This window comes from Habropoda laboriosa, unplaced genomic scaffold, assembly GCF_001263275.1.
Source record: "Habropoda laboriosa isolate 0110345459 unplaced genomic scaffold, ASM126327v1 scaffold45, whole genome shotgun sequence".
Lineage (NCBI taxonomy): Eukaryota > Metazoa > Arthropoda > Insecta > Hymenoptera > Apidae > Habropoda > Habropoda laboriosa.
In genome coordinates, this window is record NW_017100168.1 from 971989 (window position 1) to 989943 (window position 17955).

The following is a 17955-nucleotide window of genomic DNA, read 5'->3' on the forward strand; positions in this document are numbered from 1 at the left end:
AACCTAATAAGCAACAGCACGATCAACTTCTCCGTTTCGCTGCTATGGTCATTATCATCGATCGAATCGCGCATTAGGGATGTATAAGCATGGGAACCGCCATATTCTATTGGTTAGTCTGCATATTCATGAATCTTCCGTAATACAACTTGCTTTATGTAGCAATTACCACGGGTTGATTTACTTTGTTACCATATTGTTAAGGTAATATCGCGTAATAAGCGCGGTCATTAAGTGTTTAATAATCGTACGAAGACGGTGAAGTAGTCGTTAGCGTGTACACATTGATTCCCCTGGACGATATATCTGGGTCGCTTATTTTTAAGTTAATTATATGGCCAGGTATTAACAAGAGACCAAGACTAACTAGCTACGTGATTTATCAGTCGCGACAATCATCAGATAAAAAGTTCTCTCCACGTCACTTTGTTTTAATTATTTTTCGCTAAGACATACCCCCTTATTTAGTCTTCACTCATTCTAAAAATAACATTCATTTTCTTGCTATCAAGCGAATCAGTTTATTTCAACACGTTTGCTTTATTATTTTGACGAGTACGTACGTTAAATCTACCTTTAACACTCTATTAGGTGAAACACGTTGAGATGTATCTAATTTGTATTTTTTTTTTTTTTTAAGGTTAACTTTCCTTTGTATTTTTCGATGTGTTTTGCATAAAAATTTTTTAGTTTGTTTTTCAATAATCTTCCATCTTGTTTTCATTTCTGATATATTCCATCCTGAAAATGCTTTAAGAGTACAGGTTAGGTAAATATGGCGCGTGATTTAAAATAAAACGTAGACTAACCCAACATAATAGGATCTCGTAAATCAGAGCTATATTTAAACATCGAAACGAATGTTTATTACGACTACAACTCGAGTTTGTCGTATTTTCACTATAATCTACACCACGAGTGTTACTCGATACATATTACAGGACATGGGGAAGAACCGTAAAAAATAGCGCGCGAAACACGCAGAACAGGAGTATCCGTGGAACGAAGTTGTTCGCGCGTACGTACACGCGCATGCGTGTACACAGTTGCGCATGCGCGTGCACACACTGGTCCCGGACGAATAACACTGTTCAGCATAAATTCCGCGAGGAATGGTATGCATCTCTCGGTTCAGTGCATTCGTGCGAAAGAGAATACGCGTCGGTGTATGTGTGTGTGTGTGTGTGTGTATGGAAGCGTGCATGCGCCAATACCGTGCTCTTACTTAGCGTGAATGAGCGAGTACGAAGTTTATTATAATGGCGTTATATGTGCATTATACCACGCGTTGCTCGTTAGGCACGTATGCACGGTATGAGGAAACGGAACCGCCGCCGCTCACCGCTGGAAACTATGTACGTCTCCCACGAGGTCGAAAAAGTGCCCGGTGGCTATCCGCCGCGTTTACCCCATACCTATGGGGGATTTCCGTACAATGCGCCGTCGCCGCCGCGCCAGGCCACTGTTCCCCTCGATACGACCGGGATACCGACCGGGTATAATTAAGAAATTTATCTTGGCGACTTGCGCTCAGAATAAGAAGGCAAACGCGTAACGCGCGCGTCTCCACTGCAATTAACATCTGACCTCGTAGTTGTTTTTGCGTTGAAAAAGTGGCGATGTTGCGTGTTGTTTTTACAGAGGTTATTTTGTCGTTTTATATTGTGAGATTATTTCAGTGGAAGGTTAAGGAATTTTACAGTGTTCTTCTTTTCTTTGTTTTTTTTTATTTTTTATTTTTATTTCATTTTATTACTTGAAGGAATAAAAGTGAACGAACTATTATTTAAATGTTTGAATCGACAGTTTTTCTGTGCTAGTAAAAATTTGGAAAAAGTATTTTAAATAATTCGTGAGAAATGCTCGATATCAGTTTACTTAGAATATTGAACATGTAGGTATATACACACACTCTTTTCTGTTAACCGTGACACGAGAACGCGCCTTGAGGCCTCTTATGAGATTATAACGACGTGTTCTAGCGTGATTTTTCCTTAACTACATGCTTCTTACGTAAATTGCTTATGACTCTTTCGTAAAAAGAAATAAAGGAAAAACATGTGTGTACACTACCGGGCAAAGGTTTGATTATGTTAATATTAAATTTCCTGCTAATTCCTCTATCTGGTCGATAATAATTTATCTTCCTCCGATCAGTTTTACCAGCGATAGATAACATTCCTCGAAAGTTTCGTTCATTTTTTCAAAGAAACCTTCAGTTTCCCCGGAACGGCAAAGCGACCGGAAGAAAGAATTTTCGATTACCACGGGGAATTTACGTTTGCGTAAACAAAATTAGAAAGTCCCTATTTGACGTCCAATTCTTCGAAATTTTTCATTCCTAGCCTACCTCCCCTCCACTTCTTCCTCTTCTTCTTCTTTCTCCCGTAACACGTCGTTGCGTTGCTTAATAACGGCACAGTCTTTTGTTTCTGTTCGACGTATCCGGCGCCTATTAAAGCCCGGATCGAAATAATTAAAACGCAGAGCGCGCCGCTGGTTACAAGCAATAATTAAAATGGAACGGTAGTGGTTGAGGTGGAACGCGGTGTTCGGAGCGCGAATTCGCGTATAATCCATCATTCGTGCATTCCGTATTCCGTGTAGACGCTGTACGTGCTGAGAGAAAGACTCGTTTCGTACGAGGAATGCGCGGCATTATAATGAGAACGCGGCGCTGAGACGCTCGGTGTAACTCTCCGCGACTCGATTATTTCGTTTAATTACAGGGAACATTAGACAAGTCACATCCTCGGCTAGGTTCGTTTCTCTGGAAAAAAGTATCGCGACTCTATTGTTTCTCAGGTTGGCACATAGGTACACGCTCTTCTCTCCGCCTCTCTTTCTCGTCTGCCTTTGGACGTTGCCCAATGAAAGAACAAATGCACCTAACCCTCCGTTTACGTGGTTAATTGCTACCGGTGTAGGTGAATCGAGATTACATTTCTGCGAACAAAATGTAAAACGGTCTGTATATTTGTTTTAAACCACCCGATGCCATCATACCACACACGTCGACACCTCCTTTGGTTACTATGTACCAAATATATTATATCTCGGTAATTACTGAGTAAATTTGTACGAAAAAATTTCTATAACATGACGAAATATGTACGAACGAACGTGCGAAGTTTCAAGTCGACAGCTTGAACGGTTTTCATTTTATAAAATTCTCGAGATATCCCACCTTTTCGAACGTTCGCACAGGGTATTCCCCCCTTTAATTTCTACCATGTGCACGTTCGTAATGTTCGCCGGTTTGCTATTCCTTCGAGCGGATAGAAACGTTAAGAGATGTTTAGGAAGATTTGCGCTGGAAGTTTGAATAGGTTCGTAAAATGGTCACGCATAGTACATGAAATACCGTTGGCTCATGGATACTCGAGCAATTTCGTTGCGACTCCCGGTAGCGTTTTCCGACTCCTGTTGTTCTCCGATGTTAATCTCTCCCGCGGAGAGCAGTCTATTACCAGAACTTCGAGTCCACGACGGATAAAAAAAAAAAAAAACGAACGGAAAAATTAACTGGATTCTTTACGAGCTCAATTAGAGGAAATTTCTAAGTTTACGGCGGAAAATACCGGTCGTTCCTCATTCATAGGCGTACTGTGGGGGAATGTTGCTCGAAGCTGGACGATGGTGGTAGCTGCGGTGCATAGCGAAGAGTTCATAAAATAATTGTGGTTGCCTCCTTCGTAAGATCGATTAACATTTGAGCCAGTGTCTGTGGTTATACCAGACAGGTATTTAGACACGGAATATTTGAACTAATATCGAGGTTATTTATTTTATGATTTTACCTTACGCACTGAAATTTCCTTATTCTATTAACTACCCGCATTCTTTGCAAAAACGGACTATGCAAACTTAACCTAACCTTGAATATTGTAATTAATATCGCGACTATTCATTTTCAAATATTAGTGTTTGTACTTGAATTTTCATACTTCATTAACCATCTGCATTCTATACAAAAATAGGCTATAGAAACCTAACCTAACTAGTCTGTAAAACCGAAAAAACTTAACCCAACCTAACCTTAAATATTGTAACTAACATCGAGATTATTTATTATAAGATTTGCACTTGAATTTTCATACTTCATTAACCATCTGCATTCTATACAAAAATAGGCTATAGAAACCTAACCTAACTAGTCTGTAAAACCCATAAAACTTAACCCAACCTGTGCAGGACTATGCAAACCTAACCTAATTAACCTGTAACACACATGGCATAAAATATAGTTAACACACGACAAACCTAAATCCAAGTTTAACCCAGAAATTAAGAGGAGACACTTTCTCATTCAGCGCAGTGTCAAAGCAACCAATACCTAACCTAACCAACATAACCTAACCAAAAGAAAAAAAGATGAATCCTAAACAAAAAGTTCGAAATAATCTGAACAATTTTGTCCCTTGCGTAATCCACGACGATGCTCTTCTCTGAATTAGCGTCGACGAGATGCGCGAATTGCGTAACGCAATTACTCGAGCCGAGAGGAGAGACAGTGTTGGTTGCTCAACGCGGATGGCGGCGGCTGCTCGTAAAGGCTCCATTTCAAAAGTTCAACGAAAGTCTCTCCGGCGGATATTCAAAACAGCGGTGAGGCCTGTTAGTAGTCGAAACGAAGGTGGTCCATACTCTGGTGGCCTCTCTTTCTCTCCCCCTTGGCGGCGTTATTTCCTTACGTAAGCGCTGCACAGTGCACGGGTCGTTGCTTCGTTCTGTATGTCACCGTGTGCCGCGCACGGGAACACCAGTCTGACGGCATTCCATCGTGATTTGCGAACGTTTCGGTAAACGTTCAGCACACCCGTGGCCCGTGCGCTGTTTACGTCTGCTCCTCGTCCAACTGGACGAGAAGAAGCGGTCGCTCGGACTCGAAATTCCGAGACGAACCGAACGTGACCAATATCGGACACGATTTCGAGCGAATCACGCCCGAAATCCGAGGTTCGATCGGGCACGTAGCCCGAGAACCTCTTCACGAACGTTCTTATCTAGCGATAATTAGCGCTAGACAGATTTCAGTGGAAAAATCATTTGAAAGTCATTCTGTATCGTTCATTTGTGGAAATTCGGATTTGTTACACGTGGGAGGTTAATCACAGCTGTTCATTTCACACGAGATAGTGAAATTTTAGAGAATAGTAGATAAATTCTCTTATATATAGGTCAGTGCAGGAGTTTAGAAAAAAAAAAAAAATGGACAAATAAGGAAGAAAATTGTGTTCTAGAATTATAATAAAAATTTCCAAGTACAATTGTGTAAAACAGTTAGCGTCACTTCCTCCTCTTCCACAGTATCTGAGAAGATTTCACGTTAAAACACCTAATAGTAACGCTCTGGGTGTTTCACGCGACACGTGGACTCCGCTCCGCTTGTTTTTAGGTGAAGGCCAATTACGAGAGTTCTCCAAGTCGACGGAAGAGGCCTAGAGTCGTGGCAAATAAACGATCGATAGCTCGGCTCTCGCTCCCTTTACGTGCGAAACGTTGAATTTCTGTGCGGTGATTTTGGTAACGATACGACGATGGGGCAATATTGTAGTTGTAACCTGAGATCGAGCCTCGTGTAATCGTTAAATCGTAACGTAATAGTTTGATTATCCGTTCGTCACTGTGAAATTTTGCGCAGGTATAAAAAGAAGAAAGAAAGAAAAAGAAAAACTCCTTCGTTACATCATCTGTTGAGTGGAGGTATATCAAGAGATCGTATCCAATACCACTGTACTGTGAAACGTGTTCGACTCTTTTATTCGTCTTTGTCGCATTCTCGTCGCTAGGATCGGTGTGAAAAGATCTGGATCGACTTCCTGTGCTTTTTCGCCGAGGATTAAATTCGTGATCCAGCTGGCGATGTAACCCACCAAGAAACTGATGGCACTACCCAGGGGACAGTACCACATGTACGAAATCCGGTACAGATAGAAGTATGAGTCACTGTTATTCTGCCTGTAATAGGACAAAAACAGGCGTAATTTATTGCCTCTTAGAAACCAATTACGCTAAACTGTGCTACGTGGAACGGGTATTAACTTTATGATTAAAAAGACATTAGAGGCGGCTAGAGTAGTTTGTACGGAATGATGTGAATATAACCTACTACCTGTATATAGTAGGTTGCCACCAACCGTTGCTACCATTTGTATTAAATTAATATACCGTAGCTGATGTGTTATTTAAGAGATTTTCGGTACTTAAGCAATTTTTCGCGATTTTGAGGTATAGGAGATTTTTGATCGATATTTTGATCGTGAGGATGATCAAGATTTTCAGGAGATTGATCTAAGGAATTTTGCGTGGTTTTGACTTATAGATGATCAATATTTTGATTGTTACGATGATCAAGATTTTCAGGAGATTGATCTAAGGAATTTTGCGTGATTTTGAGGTGCAGGAGATAATCAATATTTTGATTATGATGATCAAGATTTTCAAGAGATTGATCTAAGGAATTTTTCGTGATTTTGAGGTGCAGGAGATAATTAATATTTTGATTACGATGATCAAGATTTTCACGAGATTGATCTAAGGAATTTTGCGCGGTTTTGAGGTATAGGAAATGATCAGTATTTCGACTATTACGATAATAAAGACCTTCACGAGATTGATCTACGGAATTTTGAATGATTTTTAGGTATAGGAGATGGTCATGATTTTCAGGAGATTATTCTAAGAAATTTTGCGTGGTTTTGAGGTACAGAAGATGATCAATATTTCGATTATTATGATGATTAATAATTTCACGAGGTTGATCTAAGAAATTTCGCTCGGTTCTGATAATCGAAGAGACCATTATTGCAGAATTGAAATTCAAAGAGATCCAGAAGAGAAATTAGTTAAATTAAACAGTTTCGTATGTATAGATGAAAATTTCATGAAGATCTAAGAATCAAACTTCCTACATCGAAGTGTGCAAGAAATTCGACGTATACACAGTCATCGCAAAAGATTCTAAACGACGAGACTCGACAAGCATTCGCATCTCCTGGAAAATATGCAAGGAACGAAGCTTGGAAACGCGCATAATCGTTGAATAGCAAGATGAATTCCTTACTGGTATTCCAGATGCAAATCCAACGATTCCCCGTGATCGTAGTAGCCAGCTAGATTGCTACAGTTCATCGCTTTGACGTTCACTTTATTCGGAATCGGTGGTTTAGGTTGACCGAATCCAGTCCACAGTGAAAAGACGAGACTAGTCAACAGGCCGATGATCATACCACGTTGATTGCCTAATCTCGTGAACATGCCGAGAGTGTACGCGCCCAACACTGGTCCACCGACCACTCCGAAAATCGTCAGAGCTGCTTGAAGTAGCCCGCCAAGGTAGCGTGCCATAAACGCCAGTGCTATGCAGGCCAAGCCAACTACGAAGGCCAGGATCTTGCTAAGAACGACCGATCCTGTCGCGGTGATCTCTTTGTTCCTGGAATCATTTTACGCATCCTCCATTTTCAAAAATTCATTCCTCTTTCGATCAATTTTTCTCTTTCGTTTTTTAGAATATTTGCGTTGTTTGTAACGTGATTTGATGTGATAAAAGTTCACTCTTGTTCTAAATTTACGCGACTGGTGAATTGTAAATGGGAAAAGATGTTAGACTGTCATCTGGAGTGTGATTGTGCCACTTTTTTTTGATATTTTTCTGTGGATTTTGGAAACGATTCTAATTTTTGACACAGTCTTTTGGCTTTCGTTTCAAAAGAAATAATTTTTTAAGAATAATTTAGTAGGTCGCAGATTTGGAAACTTCTTGGCCACTTTTTGGATACTTTTCTGTATATTTTGGAAGGGATTCCAATTTTTGATACAGTAATTTGGCTTTTATTTCAGAAGAAATGATTTTCATTGTCCACAGTCAGTAAGCCATAGATGTGGAAAATTCTTGGCATAATCCGACCCCATCAATCCAGCCGATTTTTCTTACACAAAATCAGTGAAAAATAGTCTGACCCTAAGATTAGGTAATTGTAGGTGCCCCAAAATGTACAAAAGTAACACAGTAAATAAACAAGAACAACTGTTCAAAAAATTCAAACAGAGTTACACAAAGTATCATTAGTTGCAGTAAAAGCACAAATGAGACCTTCAATTAAATATGAAAAATACCCAAAAGAAGCATCATTGTCACAATCTAACTCCTAGATGCACAAAACGATCCCTGTCGACTGTATCTAAAAAATTCTGAAATGGCTGAAAATTAAAATAGTATCATTTCCTTTTCCTCTCGCAACTGTAATATCCAAGTTAAAAGTATAATTAACGAACTCGTCGTAAATTCGGTTCGTTTCGCGATTTTACGAGGCTCACCTAAGACTGCATATTGGCTTGATAAAATCTTCGAGTATAACGGCGGCCAAGGAATTCACCGTGGCGGAGATGGTGCTGAGGCCAGCGCTGAAGATGCCGGCTATAAAAAGCCCGGGCACACCTGGATACGCGGAGAGCATGTCCATCACGTAAAGCGGCATTAATTGATCGTACGAGCCGATCCTTCCGCTCTTAAGGGGGTCGCAGTTGCGATATTTCGCGTATATCGCCAGTCCCGAGTAACACAGGCCCAATGACATCAACGAGGCCAATGGCCAGCTCCACCAAAGGGCTGCCTGTGCACCTTGTACTTTTCTGCGTTGTAAGAGCGACAATTAAGATTTCACATGTGAGATTGTTATTAGATCTACCGATAAATAATACACTATCTATTGGGTTGGCAACTAAATTCGCTAACTTATGTTTTTTTATTCGTAATAAACGTATTCCTTGATTATTTTAAGTGATCTATATAGGGGATCTATATCGTGCAGTACCGGCCAAAGCTAGATCTCGCTTATACTGTTACTTGACTGCACTATCGATGGAAAAACAAATAAATACTATAACCCTGAGTAACGTATTCCGGCGACGTTCTTTTTTCTTCAGTATTACCAGAGTTCTGAGACGTTTAACGTTTACGCTGGTTGTTCCGTACGACAAAAGCTATTTTTCATAGCTGCAATGGTTGGACTCACGTGGAGTGTACGGATCAAGAAAATATCGATCACTTTACCTGTGATATTTACAGACGTGCCTAAATAAAAGTTCTATTCTATTTTTAAACGATTTTTACTAACATCATTTATTACTTAGACCTTCAAATCTACCAACTAAGTAGCTTGGCCGGTACTGTACGACGATTTTTCGTTCGCTGCAAATTGCAACTTTTTTTTATTTCTACCAATTATTTATCCTTATGAGAAAATTTAAGAAAAATCATTTGTCCCCTTTTATTAAGCACTTTTTGTACTACAAATTACTTTTTTGAAATTTCATTTTTACCAACATCAGCCCAAGTTATAGTGCAAAAACTTAGAATAGCCGGTACTGCACGACTCTCCCCTATTTCATTCGAAAGCTCTTAATTTTATAATAATTTTATACGTGAATTTCTATCTGAATTTTGATATAATTTTGTTCGAAAGAATGTCAAGGTCGCGAACTTAATTACCAACCTAATATTTCTGGTTAGATTCAATTGTTGTGTTATTGTGTATTTGTTTACTGAGGAAATTAATCGACCTGTTCTATACTAAAAGTGATTACAGCAACTGAACGTTGAACGCTCACTGGTATACTAAAGGTGACCATAGTCACCCATAAAAATTTCGAGCACAGCATAGATATCTCCAGGGTAATCGAATTATTGCTGTTGATACTTATAGGAGCTTTGAAAATTTCCTCGCACTGTACTTTTCGCGCCTTTCGGAGCACTTCCTCCTTAACCTAATTCTTAATTTTATCTTTAGCGCACTTTCGCATTATTTTAATACAACAAATTTCGAAACGATACGGCCAAAGAAAGAAAATTTTGCAGCCGTGATTGAATATCTACCATCTGCAGTTCACGTTACGTATCAAAATCTGTCCGCAGCGAAAGGGTTAAGAATTGTGAAAATAACCATATTTACGCTCTGTCGGTAAAGTGTACGATCGACCAAATCTGCCGTATCGAAAGGGTTAATCATCGTTTTCTAAGTTACACTTAAATTTCATCTCTATTTCTATCCAATCGATTACTTTCGCTCGGCGCATACAATGGTCCATAAAGTGTTAATATCTAACGAAATATCCAAGCCATTCATCGGTCGCTATCTTAGGTCACTCATCGATCTCGATCACTTTTCAAAAGTCACGTTAACGAAACGAAATTCCGTATAGAATTTAACGATGTGTTCGCGTCAGTGGTAGATAAACAAAAGGAAGCGTTCGTACATGTTGAATTTAAAGCACATTTCCATGTTGTTGAAAAGAAAAGAAGAAAAAAAAAATAGTTAATTATTCATTGGTACGCCTAATATTAAGTCGAATCGCGGCGCAGCCAACACGATTTATCGAACGATCGCTACCGGCGGTATGCACGCAAGATGCCTGGCTCGGATAAAGTCCAAGGAAAATTCCTCCGTCTTTCCGTCGTCACGCTACGGAGAAGAGAATCATGATAATGCGCCCCGAGATGAATACAATGCTCTCGACCCGGGATACGCAATATTCGTGCTATCTAGAGATTTCATTCGGAGGCTGGGGCATCGTCGATCTATCGAACGTTAATTTACGATTCGAAGATGGAAGGGAAGAAAGATCGTTCGATTCTACGATACTTGTTTGTTTGTTTTAATGGTGTTTTTGCTACTATGAAATGGATTAGTGGAACAGTAGGTTGGAGGCTTGTTGAATTACGAGCTGGATGTATCGAATTTATAGTCTACAGGGTGTTTCAAAAGCTTTGTTCCAAATTTATTACGCTCTGCGTAAATGTAGCATAAATGTGAGTGTTAGAACGAAAAAACTAAACGTGTTCTTATTGTACAATTAAGTACAAACATTGCGATATCGTTAAAATCGTTTCAATGATAATTTAATTTAACAAATTTTTTAAATTTAACGATAATGAATCTTCCAACTTGATGTTCGAAGAAAGCTCTTAAGAATCGAAAATATCTTGTTAACTACATATTCGGTTTAACGCTGAAGAAAATGAACAGTTAACCCTTTATAATGCCATGCGACTTGGAGGTTACAACCATGTGTGTCTATATTTTATAAATCTCGTTTCATTTGTTTACTGTTATATTATTGATACGACTCTTCTCCCATTGAAATGTAAAATTCTAATCAACTCTAATTTTTCCTCCTGTGAACGAAGAAACATCGGGCTATAAAGGGTTAAAAAAAAACGAACTTGAATTTCAAATCACTGAAAAGGATCTCCACTTAGAAATCTTTCGTTCGATCCTTTCAACCGAAATTTTAACTATACTAATTTACCTCCATGTTAACGAAAGTGAAATTGTCAATTTGACAAAACACTTTCTCCGTATTTCGCTATAAATGTCTCGAGCGACTAATGCAACGAGAGTGTATATATCGGGACAGAATTTCTCGACGCGTTCCAACAGAGGTGGAATTTTCTCCGAGAGACGATAGAGTAGACGTCGATATATGCTCGTCGATTAATTATGGAACATCGACGGATGGTAATAATTCGCGATATCGCGAGTTATACGGGTAAGGCGTATCGGGTAGAAAGGCACAGAGTGGATACTCACTTGATGGTTAACATTCTCTGAACTTGAACTTGGTTGCTGCCGTACAAGGAGAGGTAGGTGAAGAAACCGCCAAATGTCAAGCTCCACCAGGTGTGTCGCACCGTTGGGTCCATTGAAGTGCTGAATGAATGCACATACCATTGTCAGCATCGATACGGTTCTCGGATTCCTCGTAAAATAAATGTTTCATGCTCGGCAAGCTATTTGAAAGTGTGTTAACCGCATCACGCTCGTGTGCAATTTACAATATAATAGCGGAGGGAAAATCGATTTAAACTGTTGCTAGCACACTGTTGTACATCGGTGTTATACAACGTAACGGTTCGTATTTATGTATAACGAATTGTTAAAGAACCATGCTCTGATAATTTTTCATGCTTTGGACAAAGCGTAATAACGTCGTAATGGCTGATGAATAGTAGTAAGCCGGAGCTTTGGATGATAATTTGCCGGTTGTTTTAATATTGTTAGCAACACACCGGTAGATTTCGCTGGAAATTTGGTCAGTAGTGAAAGAACAGTATGTCCGAGGTTTTCGTTGATTAACCATTTAGCGACCGCGGTCAACAATTATCGATCGAACCAATTTGACGAAGATTTTAACCCTACTACGGTCTTCGGGTCATTTTTGACCCATCGTCTTATTTTTTTTTTTTTTAACGACTTTTGCTGTTATCAAGTTTTACGTTCTTTTAATATTATATTACAAGTTTATTATTTAGGTTCACATGGCGTCTGTTTTGGGTCTTTTTTTACCCAAAGATCGTAAGGGGTTAGGACACAGTAACAAGTGAATGAGTATGAACTATAAAAAAATGCTTGTAATATTTAAAAAAATAATTCGTTCTTATGCCTTTCGTCGGCTTCGCTCGGAATATCTTTTCTTCCAGATGGCCAACTTCTGTACAAGATTCCTACAAATCGAATTAACTACATATATCCAAAATCCCAAAACTGTCACAAACTGCGATATATTCTCTAGGCATTGACGATCCCGCATTTCAATTTTTGTGAAAATTAACAAAATGGCAGATATTTCAAATTTAACGATTGAATTTCGGTAAAAAGTTTCTTACTTTTTTATTTATATTTCACAAAATAATGGGAAAATGTAGAAAAATCGACCGTCAACGCCTAATAGATATTATAGTAAAGATAACTAAAATTTTTATGTAATTGCTGAGGTAGAACTCGAGATATCTTGTACACCGTTTTGAAAAACGCAATTCCGAGGAAAACGCGTTTAAAGTTTACTCGGTGCGTCACGGCACGCAGGTATACGAATTCACTCTCGAAACGGTACTTAGAGAAATAATTTGTATCGAAGCCTGGAATCCACGTAAAACCTTTTGCATTCTGTTCTCAAGACTTGAAACTGCTAATTAAGACAAAAGAAAAATTTCGATTTTTTCAAAATATCACTGTGTCCTAACCCCTTAGGTGTATGGTCGAACGGAAGAACGAATTAGGGTTAAATTATCTAGAAATTCGTTGACGAATTTTTCAATCTCAGTATCGATCGCACACGATCAATAATATCATCGATCCTGTGCAAGCTGCTTTTGAACGCTGACTGCACAGTCTGACAAAATGTCATCCCAGTGATCGAACAACGTATTCATCTTACAGTTAATTAATCCCTCGTACATTACGAAAACCGAGAGCTTGAAAGAAACTACTGTAACATCGATAGTCGAAGGATCCCTGTGAATCGTAAGTTTCCAAAGGAACACCGAATCACGTTGTTACATTATGGTTATCGTCACTTACGTCGATTGAAAACGATCGACGCAACACTCACCTATCAAATTCGACCCGCGATCCTTCGCGAGCGATCTCCCATATTCGATCGAGACCCCCGACATCCAGAGCCGCTGTGACGATCACCAGGATAACGGCTATCAACATCAGCAAGCTCTGAAATACGTCGGTAATGAGGACTGCCTTAATACCGCCGATCGTCGAATAAAACGTGCAGACCAATCCTATCCCGATTACGCTTGCGGTCGTCGAGATACCTGTGGTGGCTTCGAGCGCGAGTGCCGGCGCATACAACACCACGCCGCTGTACAGAAGCAGCTGGAGCATAAAAGCGAAGCTCGTCGTCATCCTTGCCATGCTTCCGAACCGTTTCTCCAAATACTAGAATCGTACGAAAATTTCTTTCTTACTCGACACGTTTCGTCTTTACGCGATATCCTGACGATTAGGGGAGGCATATACGGTGACTCTTACTAATATTCGGACACTCTTTAGAACAGTATAACTTTTTTAAAATTGGACTTGACGACTTGAGTTTTTTTGAGAAGTTAGAAGGATTAGTATACTGGATGACGCGTGTGAAATTTTTTTGGAAAAATTGCAATTTGCCTTTAGAACAGTATAACTTTTTTAAAATTGGACTTGACGACTTGAGTTTTTTTGCGAAGTTAGAAGGATTAGTATACTGGATGACGCGTGTGAAATTTTTTTGGAAAAATTGCAATTTGTGGAAATTGCGAAAAAAATTGTAAGAAAGGCCTAAAAAAACGGCCGTCACACTAGAAGACCCCCTTAAATGCGCAACAGACTTTTGTTTTCCTTCGCTTCGACTGCGATTTTCAAAGCGTTAAGACGTCCTTCCGCGCCAAAGAAAATGAAATACGTTTAAGAGAATTCGCAGTGAACACCGTTTATTTTAACCCATTAATCCAATACGGACCTTTTCAATAAAGTCGAAATTTCCCCTGTTTCATGGACTCACCTCGAAAGAGCTGGTCGCTCCGAGCTTGAAAAACACCGGTATGTAGAAGTAAGTAGCGATCGGAGTAGCGAGCCCGTAGGCGATATTGATCACAGCGTACTGGGTACCATAAACGTAATTTTCTGAGCTCACTCCCAGCAAACTGACCGCGGATAGGTACGAAACCGTTAAGCCTATCGCGACCGGTGCCACTCGCATCGATCTGTCTGCCATGAAATACTCCTGTAACCGAACAAGTGGACGGTATCGAAAATTACACTACATTTACCATTACTTTGCATTTTCCTCCATCGATCGTCTACCGGTCGAATAGCAGAGGAGAGGAGGAAGGCGTCTTCGTAACTTGTCGTACAAGTTGAAATTATCGGACGTTAAAAGTGGAGAGACTTTACCTCTGTCGACTTCTGTTTTCCACCAGAGAGCCAGTAATACACACCGATTCCAGAGCTAATGATCATCGTTATTACGATCACCACGTAATCCGCGGCTACCAGCGTAGCCATGTTCTCCACTTTAACCACGATGGCGTCTGCTTAGATTCGACTGATGCTGCTCAACCAGACGCGTTGCAACCGATCGTCGCCAGTTTATTTATTCGATGTATCGCTCAGTTGTCTCAATCATCGTTTCATGTACTACTTAACACCGATGACGTCGTTTATATAACGACTCGAACAATAGCGTTCGCCATCTGTCTCTCGATCGTGATTAAGATTCTTCTTCTTCTTCTTCGTTAAATTCGGACGCTACTCAAGCGGACACCGAATCGATCACACGTTGTTCACTCGTTCTTCGTACACCGAACAATATAGTCACTTTGTTCACTGTTTATCGTAGTGTCGATTCGTCTGCTGCGTATACTTCACCCACGCTGAAGCGATACGCACGAATGACGCTTATCAACGCGCGATCGTTGATAATATTTGTTCACCACGTGTAATGCCGCGACTTCGTTATCATCGATTCAGCGTGATGTCTCACGCTGACTTTTGCCGCGGTCTGGAGTTTCACTGGTTAATGGTAATTGGTGGATATTTGAGAGTGAAATTTTGCGACGGGTGTTCAATTTCGCCGAGGAAAAAGAATGATGCGAAAGACGAGCGGGGATTTGAGTGAGCGACGTAAGTGGCAGATAAGAGTGACAAATGCGAGAGAGTTCACCTATTTTTATCTTTGTCTTCGGGCTTTTTAATAATACCCGCTTAACCAGCCTGGTGTATACATAGTCGCGCTTATCGATAGGAATGTATTATCGCGTGACTGTAATTCGGGAATAAATTTTTTCCGAATCTAGTACAATCTTATGTACTAGGTGTAACATTTCGTATGTGTTATTATGTAACTAGTTCGTGATTTAGTGTACTTTTATCTGCATATCTTTGTAAAACGCGTGTGTATTCTGAAAATCATTACTATTGTTCCTGATGTCTCGTCGGTTTGCTGGATGTTCAATTATATCGTGCTTGATCTCATTTTCATCAGAAAAATCTCACCATGTTAAAAAAAATTTCAGATGAAAAAAAGTAAAATTAAAGAAATTATATTAATAGTCTCTTGGGTTTCGAGGGTCTCTAATAAAACATTGTTTACTTTCAAAAAATGGTCAAAACTGCCCTATTTTGCATTGTAACATTGTTCTCGTTAAATAGTATAGGGGGAGTTCCCCTAGCACCGGACGCTTAAGGTTATTCTTAAAGAAATCTCTCTACCTGTGCACACGCGACTGAAACGCGTAGAAAACTCATTTTTATTCCTTTTGTCTCCTCTAGGAGACTTGATCTCATTTTCATCAGAAAAATCTCACCATGTTAAAAAAATTTCAGATGACAAAAAGTAAAATTAAAGAAATTATATTTTCCAATTATGAATTGTCGAGCCGTGAAATCTCGTAAAGGAAACCAACTGGTGTAGCGTTACACGCTTGACTGACAGCGAGCGAGATAACATAGGCGTAGGACCATCTATACTGACACTTGTAGAATCCAAACTGACTGACACTTGTAGAGAATTTACTTGTACTTCGAACTGACAGTATCACTCTTATCTACGTGCTCAGAGGCAAAAACAACACGTTCTAATTATTTCCTCCACATAAAACCAATTCAATCCAAGATAAGTATATCCGTTCTATCGTTTCAATTCCAACAACCATAAATTCCTCTCAGACATTTTTAACACACTCCCCACGTTACATATCGTCCCGTTACCGCGGAGCTGGCTTTCCCGCAAATGTTACGCTCGCGCGTGATGAAAGACAGAGTATTATTGGGTACGAAGTTGCGTTTACCACTATAAAGATTACAGTTATAAAGTATACGGCAAATATTAAACGATATGTACCCACAGATATCGGATCTCCTCGGTATAGGTCTGTGACAGTGTTTACGGTACCGGCGACAAGCGTTTCCTGCGTGCTATCATAGAGAACGCGTTGTTTGCAAGACGCAGCGCTTCTTGCGGAGCCACAGGCTTATGCACGTTCACGGCCTGTACAAACCTACGCGTTGAACGTGCCTCGTGTACGCACTTCCGCGTTCCCGTATCCTACCTGTGTAAGAGAGAAAGAGAGAGAAAGAGCGCGGGTGTCCCTTACGATTATCGTTGAAATAAATTCCGCGGTAACCTATGGGTCTTTTCTTCCTTCTCTTCTTCTTCTTCTTCTTCTTCATGGTCATCGCGGTGCCTGCTGCCGCCGCCTATTCTTCCCCGTTCCGATTAGAATAGAATGCGAGGCATGCTGGAAACCGGCGGTGGGGGAGAGACACGTCGCGCATTCACAAAAGTGTGCATCCGTCGAATCGATAAATAGTTCTGTCCGACAGTTCCACGGAATACACTTGCGTGCATTTGTGGAGAAATTTTTTTCTGATATTTCGCGTCGTTTTTGCGATACATGCTGCTGTAGTTTAATTGTTTAACGAAGTTGAGATAAAGAAAGTAGGGATTTGATATTCTTTGTGAAAAACAGAAGCTTTCTTTGGTATTTGTCGCATCCTTTTTATCGGTTTTTCGGGTTTTCTGAATCTACAGCGATAACGAATCTTTCTGCATCGCTCGAGTGGGTACACTCGACACGCTTAAGTAGCATAGTCTAAAAATAAACTAATTTACTCTTGAGAGATTTTCTTGTCTTTCGTTAACTCCTATGTAGGTGTTTACTGTTTCAATACTGTATTAAATAAGAAAATTTCGGCAGAATCTTCCGTTTTGGCGTTTGAAAATTTTAAAAAATTACCATTTTTCAATTAAAGCGAGAATACTCGAAGGATTGAATTTCTAGCAAAATTGAAGTATTGAATTACCACGAAAGTGTACCAAAGGTTCACCAAAACAGCACAATCCGAGAAAATTTTCAAAGCGCCGACAGGCTCCAATGAAAGGGTTAATTACATTTCAATAACGAATATGAGAAAATCCGTCCCGAAGACGGTGAAGCGAGCATCTTGAAGCCAGGCCCAGCGCGCTCGGTGGGGACGACTCGCCCCTTTGGGTTTCTCCCTGGGCCTGTTCGCGTAGGGCAGGACGACGCGTCCTCACTCTTCGCGAGACCCTCCAAGCATACTTTTGCGGACGACGCTCAGATAACGCGGATATAGACTTTGAATAACATATACTACT

General features: G+C 40.0%; 1 protein-coding gene across 1 annotated transcript; it reads right to left on the bottom strand.

The window, feature by feature from the left end:
- Window positions 1-5391: 5391 nt before the first annotated feature.
- On the bottom strand, window positions 5392-15053 carry LOC108578636 (putative sodium-dependent multivitamin transporter). Its single transcript, XM_017942003.1, has 7 exons — window positions 14730-15053; window positions 14338-14559; window positions 13396-13736; window positions 11595-11714; window positions 8323-8637; window positions 7067-7438; window positions 5392-5961 (listed from the first exon to the last, which is right to left on the bottom strand). The coding sequence occupies exons 1-7, from the start codon at window positions 14838-14840 to the stop codon at window positions 5712-5714; spliced, it is 1731 nt and encodes a 576-aa protein (XP_017797492.1). The 5' UTR covers window positions 14841-15053; the 3' UTR covers window positions 5392-5711.
- Window positions 15054-17955: the final 2902 nt, after the last annotated feature.